Source organism: Haliotis cracherodii, unplaced genomic scaffold, assembly GCF_022045235.1.
Source record: "Haliotis cracherodii isolate W230 unplaced genomic scaffold, xgHalCrac1.p SCAF_16, whole genome shotgun sequence".
Lineage (NCBI taxonomy): Eukaryota > Metazoa > Mollusca > Gastropoda > Lepetellida > Haliotidae > Haliotis > Haliotis cracherodii.
The window spans coordinates 18,975,407-18,992,381 of record NW_027266271.1 but is presented as its reverse complement, the minus strand read 5'-3'; the positions used below and the strand labels follow the sequence as shown (position 1 = coordinate 18,992,381).

General features: G+C 35.8%; 1 protein-coding gene across 2 annotated transcripts in view; it reads left to right on the top strand.

Moving 5' to 3' along the window:
• The first annotated feature begins 3,168 nt into the window (after nt 1-3,168).
• Nucleotides 3,169-16,975, top strand: part of LOC139463911 (homeobox protein Hox-B1-like) — a 41,357-nt gene continuing 27,550 nt past the window's right edge. The window contains exons 1-2 of one of the 2 annotated variants that reach the window (XM_071245333.1): nt 3,169-3,206; nt 7,314-7,930. In XM_071245333.1, the coding sequence (XP_071101434.1) occupies nt 7,384-7,930 (547 nt within the window). In that variant the 5' untranslated portion in view covers nt 3,169-3,206; nt 7,314-7,383. Of the gene's footprint in view, nt 3,207-6,837; nt 6,885-7,313; nt 7,931-16,975 lie in introns of those variants that run through there. The other variant, XM_071245332.1, reaches the window with a different exon arrangement.

Here is a 16,975-nt window from a genome sequence, read left to right as displayed (position 1 = left end):
TATAAAAGGCAGTAACCACTTGAAGTGTGTACATTTCATAACAGATGTCAAATATGTCAAAACACTACCGGCTTAAATGACAGCATATTTGCGAGCATTAAACAAACTATAGAAATTGACCATATGATATTGATTTATGGAAATACACAGACTCTGTTAATGGTTCAACATCAGCTACTTTGTTTAGAACTGGCTACGAAAATCGAGCCGTGCCTTCATGGTTAAGTTTTTTTAGAGAGGAAAATATCGTTTCTATATGAAAACCGTCAACGGGAATATCAACGCAACTGTTGACTTCATTTGGAATCACAGAAATTAAAAGAGAAGGTATTTTTTTGTATTCACAAATCCATTCTAAAGTGTCAGTTGTCCTACTACTCGGTTCTACATTCGGGGGGACGCCTGTTGGAAATGGTGAACATTATTGTGGGATTTGAATCTTATGCAGCTTTTGTGATAAAGAACATTCAGATATTTGCAAAAACAGATTCAGCTGCCTATGTGACAAAGACTGTTTTAATGTTGTGAAAATACAAACATGCTAATTGTACTACTGCTGTGTTTTTGTATCTCAATAAAGGTTTGATCCCTTGCATAAACATTTTTTTTCACGTGTCTATATTTTTTTATGATAACAAGCTTGATAACACTAATCTTAAAAATCGTGTAAGCTCGTTTAAAATATATCTTACATATTGTTTCCAAATCTATGTAATGAAACATTTTACCTTTGAGTTGCCTATTATTATTATCATTATCATTATTATTATTATTATTATTATTGGAGTTAGTTAGATCCTACTCTTTATTTTTTAAAGGAATATTCACTGCGAGATATGTTTAAGTAACGTCAATGTATAAGTCTAAACTGTTGAGAATTCACACGCTGCAACTATAAAAGCTTAAATCAAGCTTTCTTTTAAAATGTCAACCCCGAAAAAGCACCTATATGACATCTCACCTACAAATCATACCACGTTTACCGATATGTATATTTTAGTCTGTAATGAAAGTCGCCATATCTTATTCAACCCACACCTTTTCCACTATCTTATAAATAACTCTTTCCAACCCGACCAACAACGTTCGTCTAGCTCTCTTCTTAACCTGAATGGAATTTCGAGGGAATGAAAACTACATCCTTTGTAGAAATCTCTATTCAGCTGTCAATCATCTTCCACGAGGGACTTGCCTACCTGACGGGTGTGTGCCACGATATGACTCGAACCTAACTCAGAGTATTTTCATGGTAATCAACACGCCTATATGATATTGACAACGTCTGTTTATACTCCATTTCAAAATCCGCTGCGTGACGCGTTGAGGGGATATATTGTAGAGGTAATCAATATCATTGCATCCTGAAATTGATGAGGTGTGCTCATTACCGCAAAGTGGTAATTGTGATAAGAATAACTCTGCGTCAGTACCATATTGTGTACACGGTTGTGGGGGGCTAATTTATTTTAAAAAAGCATGCGCGGTGGAAGTAAATTGTCGACTGAAACCAAACTTAATCAAACTGCCCCAATATAAAGATTACAATGAGGACAATACGCGTTATTCATGTAGATTGTTGGCAATCCACCTGTCGTGGTCTTTCACTGGCATTTCGATTCAGTATTCGATAATAATGGTACTTGTCTTCCAAATGGCAGCTAAACAGTGACATTCGTGTAAAAAACGCATGCCTTGTAATAGTTTTGCAATTTATGTAAGTCTATGTGATTTTATACGGGTTTACGGAAATCATAATTCATGCCAATTGTTTAGTTCTATAGTGGTAGACATCGCTGCGTTATTGCATGATTCATAATGTTGATAACATCTGTTATTTGATGATGATCTATGATAGTAATCCAAATTTAATATTGTTTAATGGATGTCATGATAGAAATCCAGTGATCCTTCTATACTGAACAAAACGATAGGGATCATGAAGTACTTTTTTATGTGTAATATGAAATTGTGTGCTCAGTCTTCGCTACAAAACATATCCCAAAAATTATTCAATGTTCAGTATACTAGAACATCGTCATCAGCGGCAGAAGGGAAGGTCCAATAGCGCACTGAGTTGCTTCCCTTTGTCATGGCAGGAACTGGTGATCATGATTAAATACCCCTCAGTCTCTCACCATCATGCCCGTGTTTCTGAGTGTCATCAAGCGTCTAAAACCTGTATCACTTTGCCCGTTTCTTCCTCGTCAAGCTGACTCGCCGTTATAAAACTGAAGTACTATTCTAAGTGGCGTCAAACCAATTAACTCATTTAAGTTATCTCTAAGACTTATACCATGAGGACAGGAACATGAGATTTCCAAACTTGGAACTTGGCACTGGATCAGAGAAGCGATCACTGATACATATTCGACTAATCAGTAAGGAGACCCAGAAGTTCAAATCAAAATATTAACGGTAAGTTTAGGTGCCGTGCCCTCTGCAATTATGTTTTTCTATATATTTGTCAGCGTAACTTTTCGTTCCAAAGACATTTCATGGAGCTATGTGTTTGACTTCCTTCACTACTTGATAACGCAAAACCAAAATAAATGATCCAGTCTTTTTTCAGGTGAACAATTGACTTGCACGTGCATGTGTTTGTGACGGGGGTCATCGAAGGGCCCGGATACGCTTACCCTTTCGCGAACACTCGGTATCATCACTATTTAATAGCGATTCATGATATAGTCAAAATCGTAAAATGGACACTGCTTTTAGTTTTTGTCGCTTTTTTATCACGGAAATGACAAAAGAACCTATTCCTGTGATTTCTTTATAATTTATTTTTTTCTTCACAATATATTCCTAGTTGTTGCTCTTAATACGTATAACCATATTTTCATAAAAAAAATAATTCAATATATAATTCATATATTATTCTAGTTATGGGGAATTAATCGCTTATTCATTTATCTGCATTGTATTATGTTAAGACTATGCGACCTAACCCAACCCTTCCTCACGAAAAAGCCACGCTTTTAAACCTTACCGTAATACACTCCACCCTCGACTCTGCAATACAAAACCGGTCGCACCATACATAGTTTGAAATTTTGAAAATTTTGAAAATTTTGAAATCAGCCATAGTTAGCTTCAGAATGCAGCTTATGTAGTTAGTCGACCGTCGGGACGCTGGAGATGGCTGTCTAGTGTCGGGATGGTGTGAGAGTAAGCTACCCTGTGGCGCAACCAACAAATACCTCCAAGTGAGAGCTTAATTTGTCCCTAGTAGACGTCTAAACGCTGGTTTGTATAGCGGGGATAAACAACTGACCTTAGGTGTCAATTTCATTCACAGTGATGTCAATTTCAAAATGGCTTTGTTGATTTCAGTTATGCATTCTGTGCATTTGGCCTAACTCCGTGGCGTTTGAGTATAGAAACTGTGTTCATTGCGCAGTCATGTCGTAAAACGTCCCTGTGGGTATTAATTTGTTTATTGAAGCAAATTTGAATTACATTTGAATTTCAGTTTGCTGCCTGCAACGGATGTATTTTTCATGAACAATAAATATTTTGAATTCAACTGTGACACATAAATGGCTAGGATAAGTGTATATATTGGGACATATACTATACTATACATAGTTGATACATTTCAGCCAGTTCGAATGATATTTGTTGTATGCGACAACTAACAAAGCTGTCATAAAATGACTCAACATGTTGTCGATATCATAAATAATTTATATAGATTTGATACAATCGATATAAGTTATTAATTTCTTCAATAACCTAAACTGCTTCCATAAAACATAAACTAAAATATTTTTGTTGTTTGTTTAAAAAAATATACCATAAAAGAAATGTAAACACAATAACCAAATGAAATAAGTTATGTTTCAGTCATATCATAAAACATATACTGAACAGTGACTATCATATCTTTTACGTAATAAAAATATGAAATAAACCAAAATGCAAAGAGTACTACAGTTACTCCTTCAGAGTAGAAGCACACTTGCTCATCTCAAATAAAAACAAAACGTACAAGCTCAATCTTTGTTTGAAGAGCTTCTTATTGACAGAGAAAACATTCAGAAAACTAAATGATATCACCATATGGCTGATTCGATAGCAAACGTCTCGCAGGGAGGGGACTCTAAAATCAAACAATACAATGGCTGTGGAATATCGTTCTAATAAAACTAAATTTCGCTACCGATGGTTGAAAATTGCCAGTCATTTAAAAAATGCCATATCGCGTAACAAAAGCCCACAATGTGGGCGCTTCTGATAAAGTCTGCTAATGACTATGCTGTCAAACGTTTGAAAACTTCAAATTCCTTCAGGAAATTTGTTCTTTCTGAACACCCCAACCCCACTCGTAGCATCATATGAGCTCCGTTATAAGGCTGCGTAGCTCCGCTTTTGCCGAGTGGAAATCTAATTATCCCAGCACTAGTCCGAATGCTAAGTCCGACGCCTGAGTCCAAATAATAAGCGGTCGCCAAAAGCCAAAGCTATTAAGTGTGTCTTAGAATAATCAAACCATTATCAAAGCAATCGCATGTCTGTTGCTGATAATTTTGAGGGCAAATATTATTACTATGTCAATCGATCTGAAATCTATTACGGCAAACGTCACTCAATGTACAATTGCTCATGAAAGTCACCGTTTGACGCCAATTGTTAATTTCACTTGGTTCTGTAATAGACATCTTTCGACTGTAATTAACACAGTTGCATGTGGTTTCAACCAATACGTTTGTCTGGGGTTATCAATCTCATCAACCACTAACGACGCTATAAATTAATTGAAGATTTATTGCAATGTAATGAATACTGCTCTTCGTACAAAACTATCGACTGTTAAAAAATTCAAAACATCGAAAACAATTCCACAATGTGTTATATACGAATATCAAATAATTAATAAACCCTGTACTTTCTTATGAAACAAGATTAACATAATAATATAAATTTCGATTTAATTACAAATAATAAATAGAAGTTATAAATCCGTGTTAAAACAGCAGAAAAATACCAAGGAATCTGCCTGAATTTAATCACACAACGCAATAGAAAGTAATTAAGTGAAACGGTGATCGGGACAATTACATGTTTTACACTCTCTCTATGCAAATAAATGATTTTTTCGTGAAACCATATTAAATGGACCACGATTTAAAACCCATTAGCGGCTGTTATTTAACCATATCACGTGAATTGTCTCCAGATGCAAAGAAAATCCATTGCACTGATAACCTTTTCGTGCATTTTTGAAGAAATTTCCGAGTAAATATCGTATTTTATCCAAAAATGTGTCCCGTCCATTCCAAAAGATGTAATTATGTGTAATTATTCCCTTCAGACCCGGCATAGAAGCTACGCTGCAAATGCATATAACACGCAACAAGACCTGATCATTCGGAAGTCGGGAAACAAACTCCAACTGACATATATGCTTGTTCATTGCAGTACTTGTTCATTTCAGTGTCATGTATTTATGGTATACTACATCATATATCCACATGTTTATATTTAAAAAGGATTGGTGTATTAACGACAACGTGAGAGAAGACAAGGGTGGTGTAATACAATCGTTGCTATTGATATCATGTAAGATAAGGGGAGCGTTGGTTGTTCATTTCAGAGTGTTGGTTGTTCATTTCACATTGACACACATCCGCTTACATGCTTTGATGTTTATTTCACACTTATTGCCAGACCTAATAATCATTATTAAAAAGCATTTCTGTTATTTTGAAAGGGGTGACAATTTTATAGAATAGTTGAAATAATTGCAAATATATTAGGGTTTTACTGAATACGTTGCTAAATTGTGAAATAGGTAGGTAATAATACATATATATGTGCCCGTGTCTACAATACATATATATGTTTCTATAATGTATGTATGTAATAACATGATACCTTATTATTAGTAGTGTATGCCTATTGATACATACACATATTCCAGTATACAATCGCCTTGACGGTTTCGAGTGTCGACAAAAACAAACATTATACATGAAATTACACTAAAAATAAAACATATATCAATTTCACTGACAAACGTACACATATCTTTTCGCTGTGTACTAATGGGTATCACTATATGTACACATATATTTGAAATATATAGATATGTGATTTTGCAGTATATTTTAATGTTTAATGAAATTATTAATACCTATATTTACACAAATATTGTTTGAACTAATTGAAGATACAACTCAGTGTATCGTCGATTAGCTAAATTAATTGATTAAAGAAATGACAGCACGATAATTAAACCTGTCAACTATCAATAAAACATTAACCCAGCGTCCTCGTCTCAACACTCTAGATTAGACATTAAATACAGTCTTCCGAATAAAATTAAACATATTAATACAACTTCTACTATAACAACACCCAGTGACAATATAAATGACCTCTTAACATTAGCATCTAAATATGCCATATACGGGTCCCAATTTACAGCTGTGCAATATGGCGACCGGTTAAATAATTCAAGGAACAAAATGTTTTTAAATGTTTGTAATCTACATAATTAAATGTCAATTTGAAACAGATTTTCACAAGTTTAACAAAACAGCGGGGAAGACAATAGACACATGCCACTAAGGATCGACAGCAACGATAACGAAATCACACCATCACCGCTTACCGATCCGGGGATTATGACGTAATGGAGGGAATCCTTTCCTAGGGGTATCCCCTAAAGACAACTGTCATCAAGTCTTAGGGGTTATCACGGAGGGTAATTATCAAAATAAACTCAGGAGATGAAAAGTAATAAAAGTTGTGACTACCAGCTTCAGTGTGAACCTGGCGTCTAACGGGACACACGCGAGAGAAAAGCTTGTACATTTCATTACAACAGGCATGGCTTCTGAAATTGACATAGGCGGATGTGTACTGTTTGCTGGGCCCAGGTAGGTTGTTAATAATGTCGAAAATATTTATCGACGGAGATCTACTTTAGCTACACTAGACTGAATAATACAGCTTTTAACATGCAAATACCTTCAATCGCTGTCCCTCGGGTCTCGAGATCGCACGTGTCTCGATAGGATGACATACACCGATGAAAGCGCTCTCTGCTCGGCTGCGACATTTTCGTCCGAACTTGTGGCTGTATTTTTGGAGTAAAAGTCGTAAATCTAGCTCAGAAATCGCCCATTTAAGACGAGAAAACAAGAGAGAAATTGGAAAATGTTCCCGTCGCTAGACCAATCTATCATAGCTCCGTTTCATCCTATACAGTGCAGCTGTAATCCGATTGGCTGAAGGGTGTCACGTGGGCTCGCGAGCGCCTCTAATCCTGTCATTTTCCAGGCGTAATTTACCTTCATTTATTTCAGATTTATCTCTCCATCGACAGCTAATTTGAGCACCCCTATTGACAGGCACGGCTCGGAACAGGACAAAATTATGAATTCTGATAACGACTACACCCTGTGCAATCTTGACGCTCATTCCTATGCTAACACTTTTCCTAACTCTGAAATACCAGCGAGCATTTACGGATTTGCAAACATAAATAACAGATCACTCGATACCGGCCAGGGGTACTACGGTCCTGACCCCTCCCTAGGAAGTCTTCAGGGTGGGGAGCTAGCTTTGGGAACTAACCCTCAGCTTTCTTACCCCGTATCCACCAGCGTTATCGCCCGAGCTTCACGCCACCCAGGAGGGTATGGCTTGGGGGTGGGGGACATCCCGCCCGTCCCTACAGTCAATGAATGTTATGTGCCAAACGGAAACGGTAATGGGGCAGCTTGTATGGACATGGGGGTGCGGACGCCTTTTTCTTGTGCCTCGGACCCTGCTCGAAACACCCTGCCAACGGGGGGGACCAGCGCTTACCTTTCGCACACACCTGGGGGATCCCCCCTGAAGTCGGAACAGTGCGGAAGTCAGGCCATGCAATCGAAGCCATTTCGTTGGATGACAATTAAACGAAATCCGACAAAACCAGGTAAGTCAACATTACTTTTTTCCTCCGCTCTGTCAACGCTCGCTCACCCCTTCTCTCTATCAACGCTCGTTCACTCCTTCTCGTTGTCAAACCAGGAAATAGCCAGGGTAACGGCTCGAGCAGACAGTGTCTCGCTCGGTTGCTACACTAGGCTGGATCATGCGTTCCGTCAGGCTTTAGGGGGCTGTTTTAGTGGGTTATTATTCTCGCCCAACGATGTGTTGAAAGCCATAATCACATCGCTTTTCTTGAGTTAATTGAGGAAAAATGCTTCCACACTTTTGTCAAAAACCATGCCTGACTCGTGTCTTATCCTTTCGCCCGGCTCGTTCTACCTGTATCGAATTTTCTTTTCAACTATCTCACCTGTGGGATGAAAGGCGCCGCCACTCAAATGCATGACCCCGAACAATAGGATTTCCTTGCCGGCATAATGATAGTATTTGGTAGAAGGTCTACACTGCCACGAGACAGGGGGTAGGGTAGCTTATTGATATGAAACCAGTGACAATAATACATGACACTATATCTATAGTCATAACGCTTACTTCTCAAACTTCCTTCTTTAGTGTTAAAATGTATATATTTTGAAAACACCACAGAAAGCGTAGTAATGTAGAAAATATTTGTCACGATTTATGGTATATATCTTGATCCTTCATAATTATTATTGACAAATGTGTGAAAGGAGGGAAAATCTGTATATTTGATTGAATGAAATGTACAGGTGACTGTATCACACATTAGCAATAGACATGTAATAGACATGTAATAGACATTTTATGTACATTTCACTATTATCCCCTGCATAATGTGTATCACTTTTTAATGTCAATACTTAACATAACGAGTTCATACGAATGGTACACATATTCACGAAGATCTGATATTAATTTTACATATGAATCCTACTTCATACTTCATCAAACAAGCATTATCGAATAATCTACTAAAATCTACAGCTTTCTCCCAACACCTGTTCATTGACATACACAGACCGTTGTCAATTTCATACATAAACATATTCACAGCTGGCCTCTACAGCCACTGAACTCATCAAGTGCGAATTGTGATCTAGTCTACAATTTGCTTGGCTACCCAACCCTTCTCAACGATTCAATATGGAGTTAAGCTCTTCATCTGTGTTGAAGCCCCTATGCAAGTGACCTTTGGCTTAAACCAGACAATCAAAAAACAGCCTGTGCTTAATAGATGTTTGCGCTTCCACTAAGACTAATCTTCCCACCCTAGTTCTCCCCTACTTCATGGAACGGGTACATTATTCCTAACAGCCTGTTTGTTTATTTTTCCACGCCTAACTGGGTTCTTTTTCCACCCTCTTCTCCCTAAGTTTGCCTCTTCCGTTAAACACGAGAAGTCATTTAAATAGAAAAGACCCATTTACTAGATATTAGTCTCGTCAGTTCTTATCGTGTTTGACCAGGATTATGGTAATTTAGCAGTGAAATTGACACGTGCCTATTTCTTGTCATTCACGAACAGCTGATTACTACTGGGGGTTATTTCAATATACAGTACATAAGTAATAACGTTTTGCCTTGTAGGCAATGTTTAGTGTTTATGTGTCAACAAGCTGAATATATGATCTATATTTACCGAATCATGTGTGCTTGGTATTATTCATTAATGTAATCAAATATTAAAACTTCAAATCCTAATTATGGATTAAGATTATTATATTTTTTAATTATTTGTCAACAATATGTCAAAAGGATACATTTTTAACTTATTATAAATACCAAAGCTATGCCAGTTTTTTAATGGAAATTTATGTTATCGAGGCAGTTTAATGTGTACAGTGCATGGGATCCTATTAAACTTTATTTTACATCAATGTGAATCAGTGATATATTTCGAACTGAGGCCATTGTTACAGGATATTTTTCTTTCATACACATTTTACAAGTCCAGATGATACTTACTTTAAATATGTTTTTTTTTTAAAAACTAGAAGATATGACGAATGTTTTCAATTAAATGAGCTGCAAACCAGATCGCAATATTGATCAAATAATTACATCTTTCATCTGATATATAACATCCACGTGTTTTGTAATTTGAATCTGTATTGTGAATATTCCAATTCAAATAAACCATGTTTAATCCGTAGGCTTGTAGTAAAGTCAACACAGTGTAATATCGTAGCAATTGTGATAGATCCGTTTAAAGTAATCCTAATCTTAAGACAGATACTACTCAAAGTTTTTTGGTACTCTCTCTCACTCTCTCTCTCTCTCTCTCTCTCTCTCTCTCTCTCTCTCTCTCTCTCTCTCTCTCTCTCTCTCTGTTGCTGTGTGGGTGTTTAGTCTATATATATGCGTCGAAAGAACGTTTCTACTGAAAACCAACTGTTTTATTCATACTTTAATGTACATTTGTCGAATTCGTACATATATCATGTGTTCAGTACTGACTTATTTACGTTTATATACTCCAAATGTATATGACATATGCATAATTTAAGGAGCTTTTAAGGAGCATAAGTCCAAATCTGCCACGCACTGATAGCAATAATACAAATATAGTAATTATTTAGTATCAATAAATACGCTGATAATAACAATATAATGATATGACTTCTTATGAGTATGAAAATATTTGGTAATGGTTATACTATCACATCAACTACTACTACTACTACTACTACTACTACTACTACTACTACAATAATAATAATAATAATATACAAAAAGCAGCTGACCTGTAATAGTTTATCTTATGTACATGTATATTATAGATTATAGCTTCCGTTAATCGTATATACGTAGTAAAACAACCACAACTAGATGTTAAACAAAGATATATTCACGGAAGATATCTATCACATCTACAAACCATATGTCACATCAGTCAACATGTACAATTAGGAAAAATGAAAATATATGTCACCTTTAGTCGACAGGATGATTTATCGTATCGTCAAAATATTTCATCACTGTTTATTAGTAAGAGGCTTGGAAAACCTGCATTGTGAATTCCACCACCTGGATCATCCTTGGAACAAAAGAAAATATAACATATATATAACAAGGCAAAATCTGTAGTATATGAATTTCCTGCAAATTGAAAGTAATGAAGTAGAAATGCAATAAAGTACTACTTGCAGTTATTCAAAACGCACATTTGACATCTTGTTAGGGCTGATGTTAGTCCTTTCTTTTTGTGATGAGAGTGAAACCGACTTGACAGGTTTGAAATCTACATTTAATGTACAGGTGTTGTACGTTATGAAAATAATCAGATCTGTAGATAAGAGACTGTTTCAATTTTAACGATTACCCGACACCTCCTCGAAATATCGATTACATGAAATCGATACGCTAAGTAATCTTATTGGTATGATCTATTTCACATCATAGACTCAGACGCTGTGCAAATATTCAGTTGGGTTATTAAAGAAGTGAATGTGGTTCATGTCAAATATGTCCCACGTGTAAGAACAAGGTTGTTTACTTGCTTATCAGTGCTATATACTTTGTTTATTTGTCAATTATTTCGATATTAATTCATGTTATAATGTTTCTTTTTCACACTCTCTACACCCAAGTACTTTTTAAAACAGTTATCGATGTAGATTGGGATAGATGTGACGTTCTATACAAATTATTCATAATTATACCTAACCATAATGCCTGTCTGAGTGTAATGCGTTCAATGATTATGCCTAATAGAATCTATATAACTTTTAACATACTTTCAGGTTATAAATATGCATAGAATATTGTCCGATGACATTTAAAGCGAAAAGGTGTCCAGTGAGTTCAATTTCGATTGAAATGTGAAATTCATAGACACCAACTCGGAAAATTTCCATTTCTATTTTTGTATATGGCGATAGCGATAGTGGGTGTCTATTTTGGCTATGTAAGGCATCGTACTTATTTCTGGCTCGTTGCCTACGGTATTTTCCCAATGTCGATAGTATCTAGTTACATGTGTTTGACATATCAGCACTACCCCCGACAAGGACCTGCTTTTATACACATCATGAAGATCAAGTTTATGAACTGTCAAATTTTCGATTGATCACTGCATTGCTTTTTCGAAGCAGAAACGTATATTTTCTTGAAATGATTGACCTTTTGTTTTATATGTAGTATATATGTCTTATCCAAAGACCATGTTTCTTAAAATAGTCGTCATTTTTAATTGCGTCAAACAAAACGGATAATGATGAATTATAAGGCTTCCGCACTTCTTCGTGTTTGGTGCTTCTGAAAAAGGTAAAAACTACTTTATATGATATCAACAATGTCATTTTCTAGGTCATCGAAATTGACAACGTTTCATTTCACATTAGCAACACAAAAGTGAGAATGAACACTTAGCATAACTGTTGTTTGTGTATACTGACACGTTTCTCCATATGAACACTTGTAAATGACAAATGGATAGTCGCGACTAGTCATCCATTCTCTCCTTAACCCCAACACATTGCTCTGATAGTCAGCATATTATATGTCATAAAGAGTCAGCTTCATGATATTTAGCCAAAGTATCTTTCCCGGACAGTGCAATGCATTTGGAAGAAACAAATCAGAATTCTTCTACTTGTTAATAGCAAGAAGGATGCGATTTCTCCCACATACTCAGCTGACAGTAGAGACAAATAGCCTAAGGTTCCCCCTTTAACACCGTGAGGGCGGTGGTTTAAAGAGTGCGCTCCCTCGATCAGTACTCTTATCCTATCCTCGCCAAAAATTTGGGATATGGTAGAATATGGATTTGCAAATTGCGTGGATGTCTTGGCGAAAGTGGCCTGTCACCCCGTAAGATAAATGAGCGATTTTCTGTTTTCCCAATTGTGAAAGATAGCGTTTATAACCAGGACAGACATCGTCCCTTTTGGGAAATCGCGCCACTGAAATAGGAGCAAGACCCCGGTTCTAGGCAGGGCCTAGTTTGAGACCTCTAAGCCAGATGGCCACACACGATATTTTAGTATGTGTCTTACAACTAATCTATGCCCTTTTCTTAGTTCCTGTAAAATTCACGACGTGTCAGTTAACCTGTGACCTTTCCAGTAAATGCTCATTTACCTGAATGAGTTTCATATATGTAAGAGTTCTCATATATAAATTCATATATGAATGTGTGCATATCATAAGGAAAGATTTTCATGTTTCGTTTTATGTACGTCTGTAACTAACGAGATCCTGCTTTTCTGAAATATCATATTTTCTAATGTATAGATTTGTACATGCATTGACTTGGTGATTTTCTTCACATCTGATTCAAAACTTTAAATCAATTTTACTGTTATTTTCATCTTAACAGTCATTATCTCTATGCAATTTTATAAATATCAACATATAATAGAACTAGCATATGATACATACAATCATTCTGAAAGTGTAGGGAATAGTCTTAAAACATGTATCGAGTAATTATTATTCAATATTTACAACCAAATTACTATTTACGTAAAAAACATCAGGTTCAAACGGATGGTGAATTTGACGTAATAGATAATAATAAGCATTAAGTGTTGTTAGTTATAAAAGTAAAACAGGCTGTATGTAGGAATAAACGGGTCATGTGTTTATTTAGGAATAGACAGTAAATATGTTTACGCAGGAATAAACAGAAAATGTGCATTTATAGAAATAAACACGTTTATGTAAGAATAAATAAGAAGAATGTTTTTTAAGGAACAAAATGTATATATATTTATAAAGAATAAACAGTAAATATGTCTGTAGGAATAAATAACAAATATTTTTTTATGTAGGAAAAAACAGGAAATATTTAATTTAAGGAACAAAATGTAGACAAGTTCATTTGCCACTATTTGCCATGAAGACTGAGAAACAAACACTACGTAGAAACACGGTGAACGACACCATAAAATAATGTCCAGGAATTTATCTTTTATTTTTCTCACTCTTTCCATTAAAGTCATAAATCAACACTGAGATACCGCTGTGAAGCTTAGGATTAAAGGTCGAATCCCAAGCCACGGCCTCGGTGACCGTTCGCCAGTGTTTGGAGGTGGGAAATACCCACCGGTCATTCATCATAGGCGCTCATTAGTTGTGTTGGGCCTTGCGCGTCCCAAGTGTACGTAGTGGTGTTGAATGTAATACTGTCTTCATATTGTGCCGAAAGACCCCTTAACTCCTCTATTAGGCGACCAACCTTAGGTTTCAAAGGAACAATTGTAATTCTGGCGCGATGTTTCAAAATTTGATTGAAGAAATGACGGTCATTTATCATCGCCCGGAAATGGGAATTAACATAGCTTCGAAGGGTCATAATTCGAAATTGAATTTTTAATTTTGGGAATTTACACGTTATGTGTTTAAAATACACGCTTGAAATACTCGCATTAATAACTTAACAAATTCACGAATATAATTGAAAAAGGGTGTCAATGTTCTTGCATAAGTAACAGTCCATTATGATAAGTCAGTAATTTATTGAGCAAATGGGCATTGAAGCTGTTAGATTAGGTACATATGCATATATTATGTTGAGCCATTAAGAGTTTAAAATACATGCCCTACATAAAAGTTACATAATCTCTCTGAAAGTTTGACCTTCTTAAAGAATAGAAATTAAAGGATGCTATGGTGTCCCTTAACAATGTGATAGATGTTTGCCCGGCAGTGAATAACATTCAGTTTATCGAGGATATTGCAGAAACATCTTCTCCCAAATTAACACGCTGATGTTTACGTCTGCAAATATCTCCAAGACGTTATCTAGACTAAATACGTATATCACTTCACATATGTATCTCTTAAGCAGAGGAAAAGACAAAACAAAACGACCCATTCAGATTTATGAGGTATGTAACAAACTTAAAACGCGACGGGGCGTGATATGACATGCAGCAAATGCGCCCAAAGACGACACGCGAATTGTAGAGATTTATATTGACATTTTGATATTGACAAACGAAGCGTATTTTTATTTTCTTGTGGTATTATGTGAATATCTAACATATATAACAAAACAGATACAATGTATCTGATATGAAGAACAGTTCAATGCCCTACAAACCATCTCTGCATCTAAATATCGTTTCAAACATTCTCGCACAGGTTGTTAACAATGTAAAAACACCTCTGCTATGTAAAGATATCGATCTATTCAGATATGTATAAAAAGATAACTACAATGTTTCATGGTGATAAAACATAAGCAACAAATATATATATTTCATATTTTAATCTTCGATATATTAAACATGTTAATAATTGATATTTCGTAAGTAAGGATAAGAATTTATGGATGAACAACTTCTTTATTACAATTGAGAGAGACGCTTCGGTGTCGCGTCGGTTCCATAATCGTCATCAAGCAAGTGGAAATGTCTATCAAAGAAATTAATATTTCAACAACCACATATCCTGACCTCACCGTCTACATTCACATTAATCCCTCGTACCTGAAACATACTTAACATATTTTTTACCATGATATGCTGTACAAAATAACAGATGTTATATAAATCAAATAAATCATTATTCTCTTTGTCTCTACAGAAAAAAAACACTTTTGACTCTGTGCATATTATTTTTAGAATTAGAAGGCTTCAGATGTTCGATGCGTTGGAGCCTTAGGGAGGGTTTGTAGCCATATTTCACGATATGTGTTCAAAGAGCAAGACGTCACCCCCCCTCAGGTAATCGTTGTATGAATCATACAGACTTAGGCTTTACGAGCCATGTAGGTATGCCGAAGGCTACTGATGGGAGAGACCCGACACCCAAGCCTTGACGTTATCAAAGGCTTTAGGAACTATCCTCGCTACTGCACTTCCTCGTGTGATGTAGGTTTTAGGAGAAATCTTTTGAAAAATTGTGTACCTAAGCCCTTCAAAAATACACTTTGTGACATGTTTAATACGAACAAAACATCGGATTAATCGTGTTACAATAAACAGCTCATCTTGAAAAAATATTACTGCCTTGTGGGAGTATTTAGCGTTGTTGATAATTATTACTCCTCTTTGTGTAGTTGGAGATAACATTTAAAAAAACCGTTTACTTTGTTTCCCTATAAATAAAAAGGATATTACTTTGTCGTTTTAATTTGAAATTCGATGACAAAAATGATCGAATTTATTCCATTGATCTAATCAATGTAAATGCATGCTTATTTGGTATAACTGAATGTTCTTTCTAAATGTTTGAAGGTGTCGAAAACAAACTTGACCCCTTTAGTGTAAAGTTCAGTGACATATATTCGTGTGCCTTATACATTCGGTTTGCATTATAGATAACCCATATAACACAAACGCAAACTTACACGCAAGAGAATATTTCTGTGATACTCTCCCACATGTTTTTATCAGAAGTACGTGAAATACACACGCCTCTACTAAACCCAGTAACCAATATTATGTGCAATGTCCTCTGAAGCAATCGAGACAGGGATGTTAATGAGACCTATCATATAGCCATTTGTCAATCACAGGGGGCCCAGATAGCCACCCTGTATGACCCCGGAATGACAGTATAAGCCTATAGGAGACAATACTAGGTTCTGGACATACAATCTACACAAGACAGCATGGTGATGGAACGATTTGCACTGCGAAGGTGGTATACTCTTTATCATTTAGAGACGAGTATCATGATATAAATATCATTATGTCAGAGATAAACATAGCATTAGTGACATATATTAAGGCACAGACGATGTATATTGAGATAAAGGGATACAGACTTGCCAAGTCGGCATGACTTGTGTCAACGCTTAAAAAACAGATTGACGTCCTGTATTGTCTTCTTGACATGATTACTTACTGGTTTTAAACATTTTTAAAGATAGAAATGACCTCGACATATATATGAAACGAATGCGACGTTGTAATGACAAATGAAGGGTTTTGATAAACTGCACATGTCATATTCATTTTGCAAAATTGTTTTAAACACTTTAGGTAATAATTTAGTGAGGTTAAAACATACAATGTTTTTCTTCTTGCATTGGTGTAAGAAAACGATGTTTCGGTGCCGTATATGTCGGAAAAAACGTACGATATCTTGACGTTGATTGGCGTTCGAATTATGA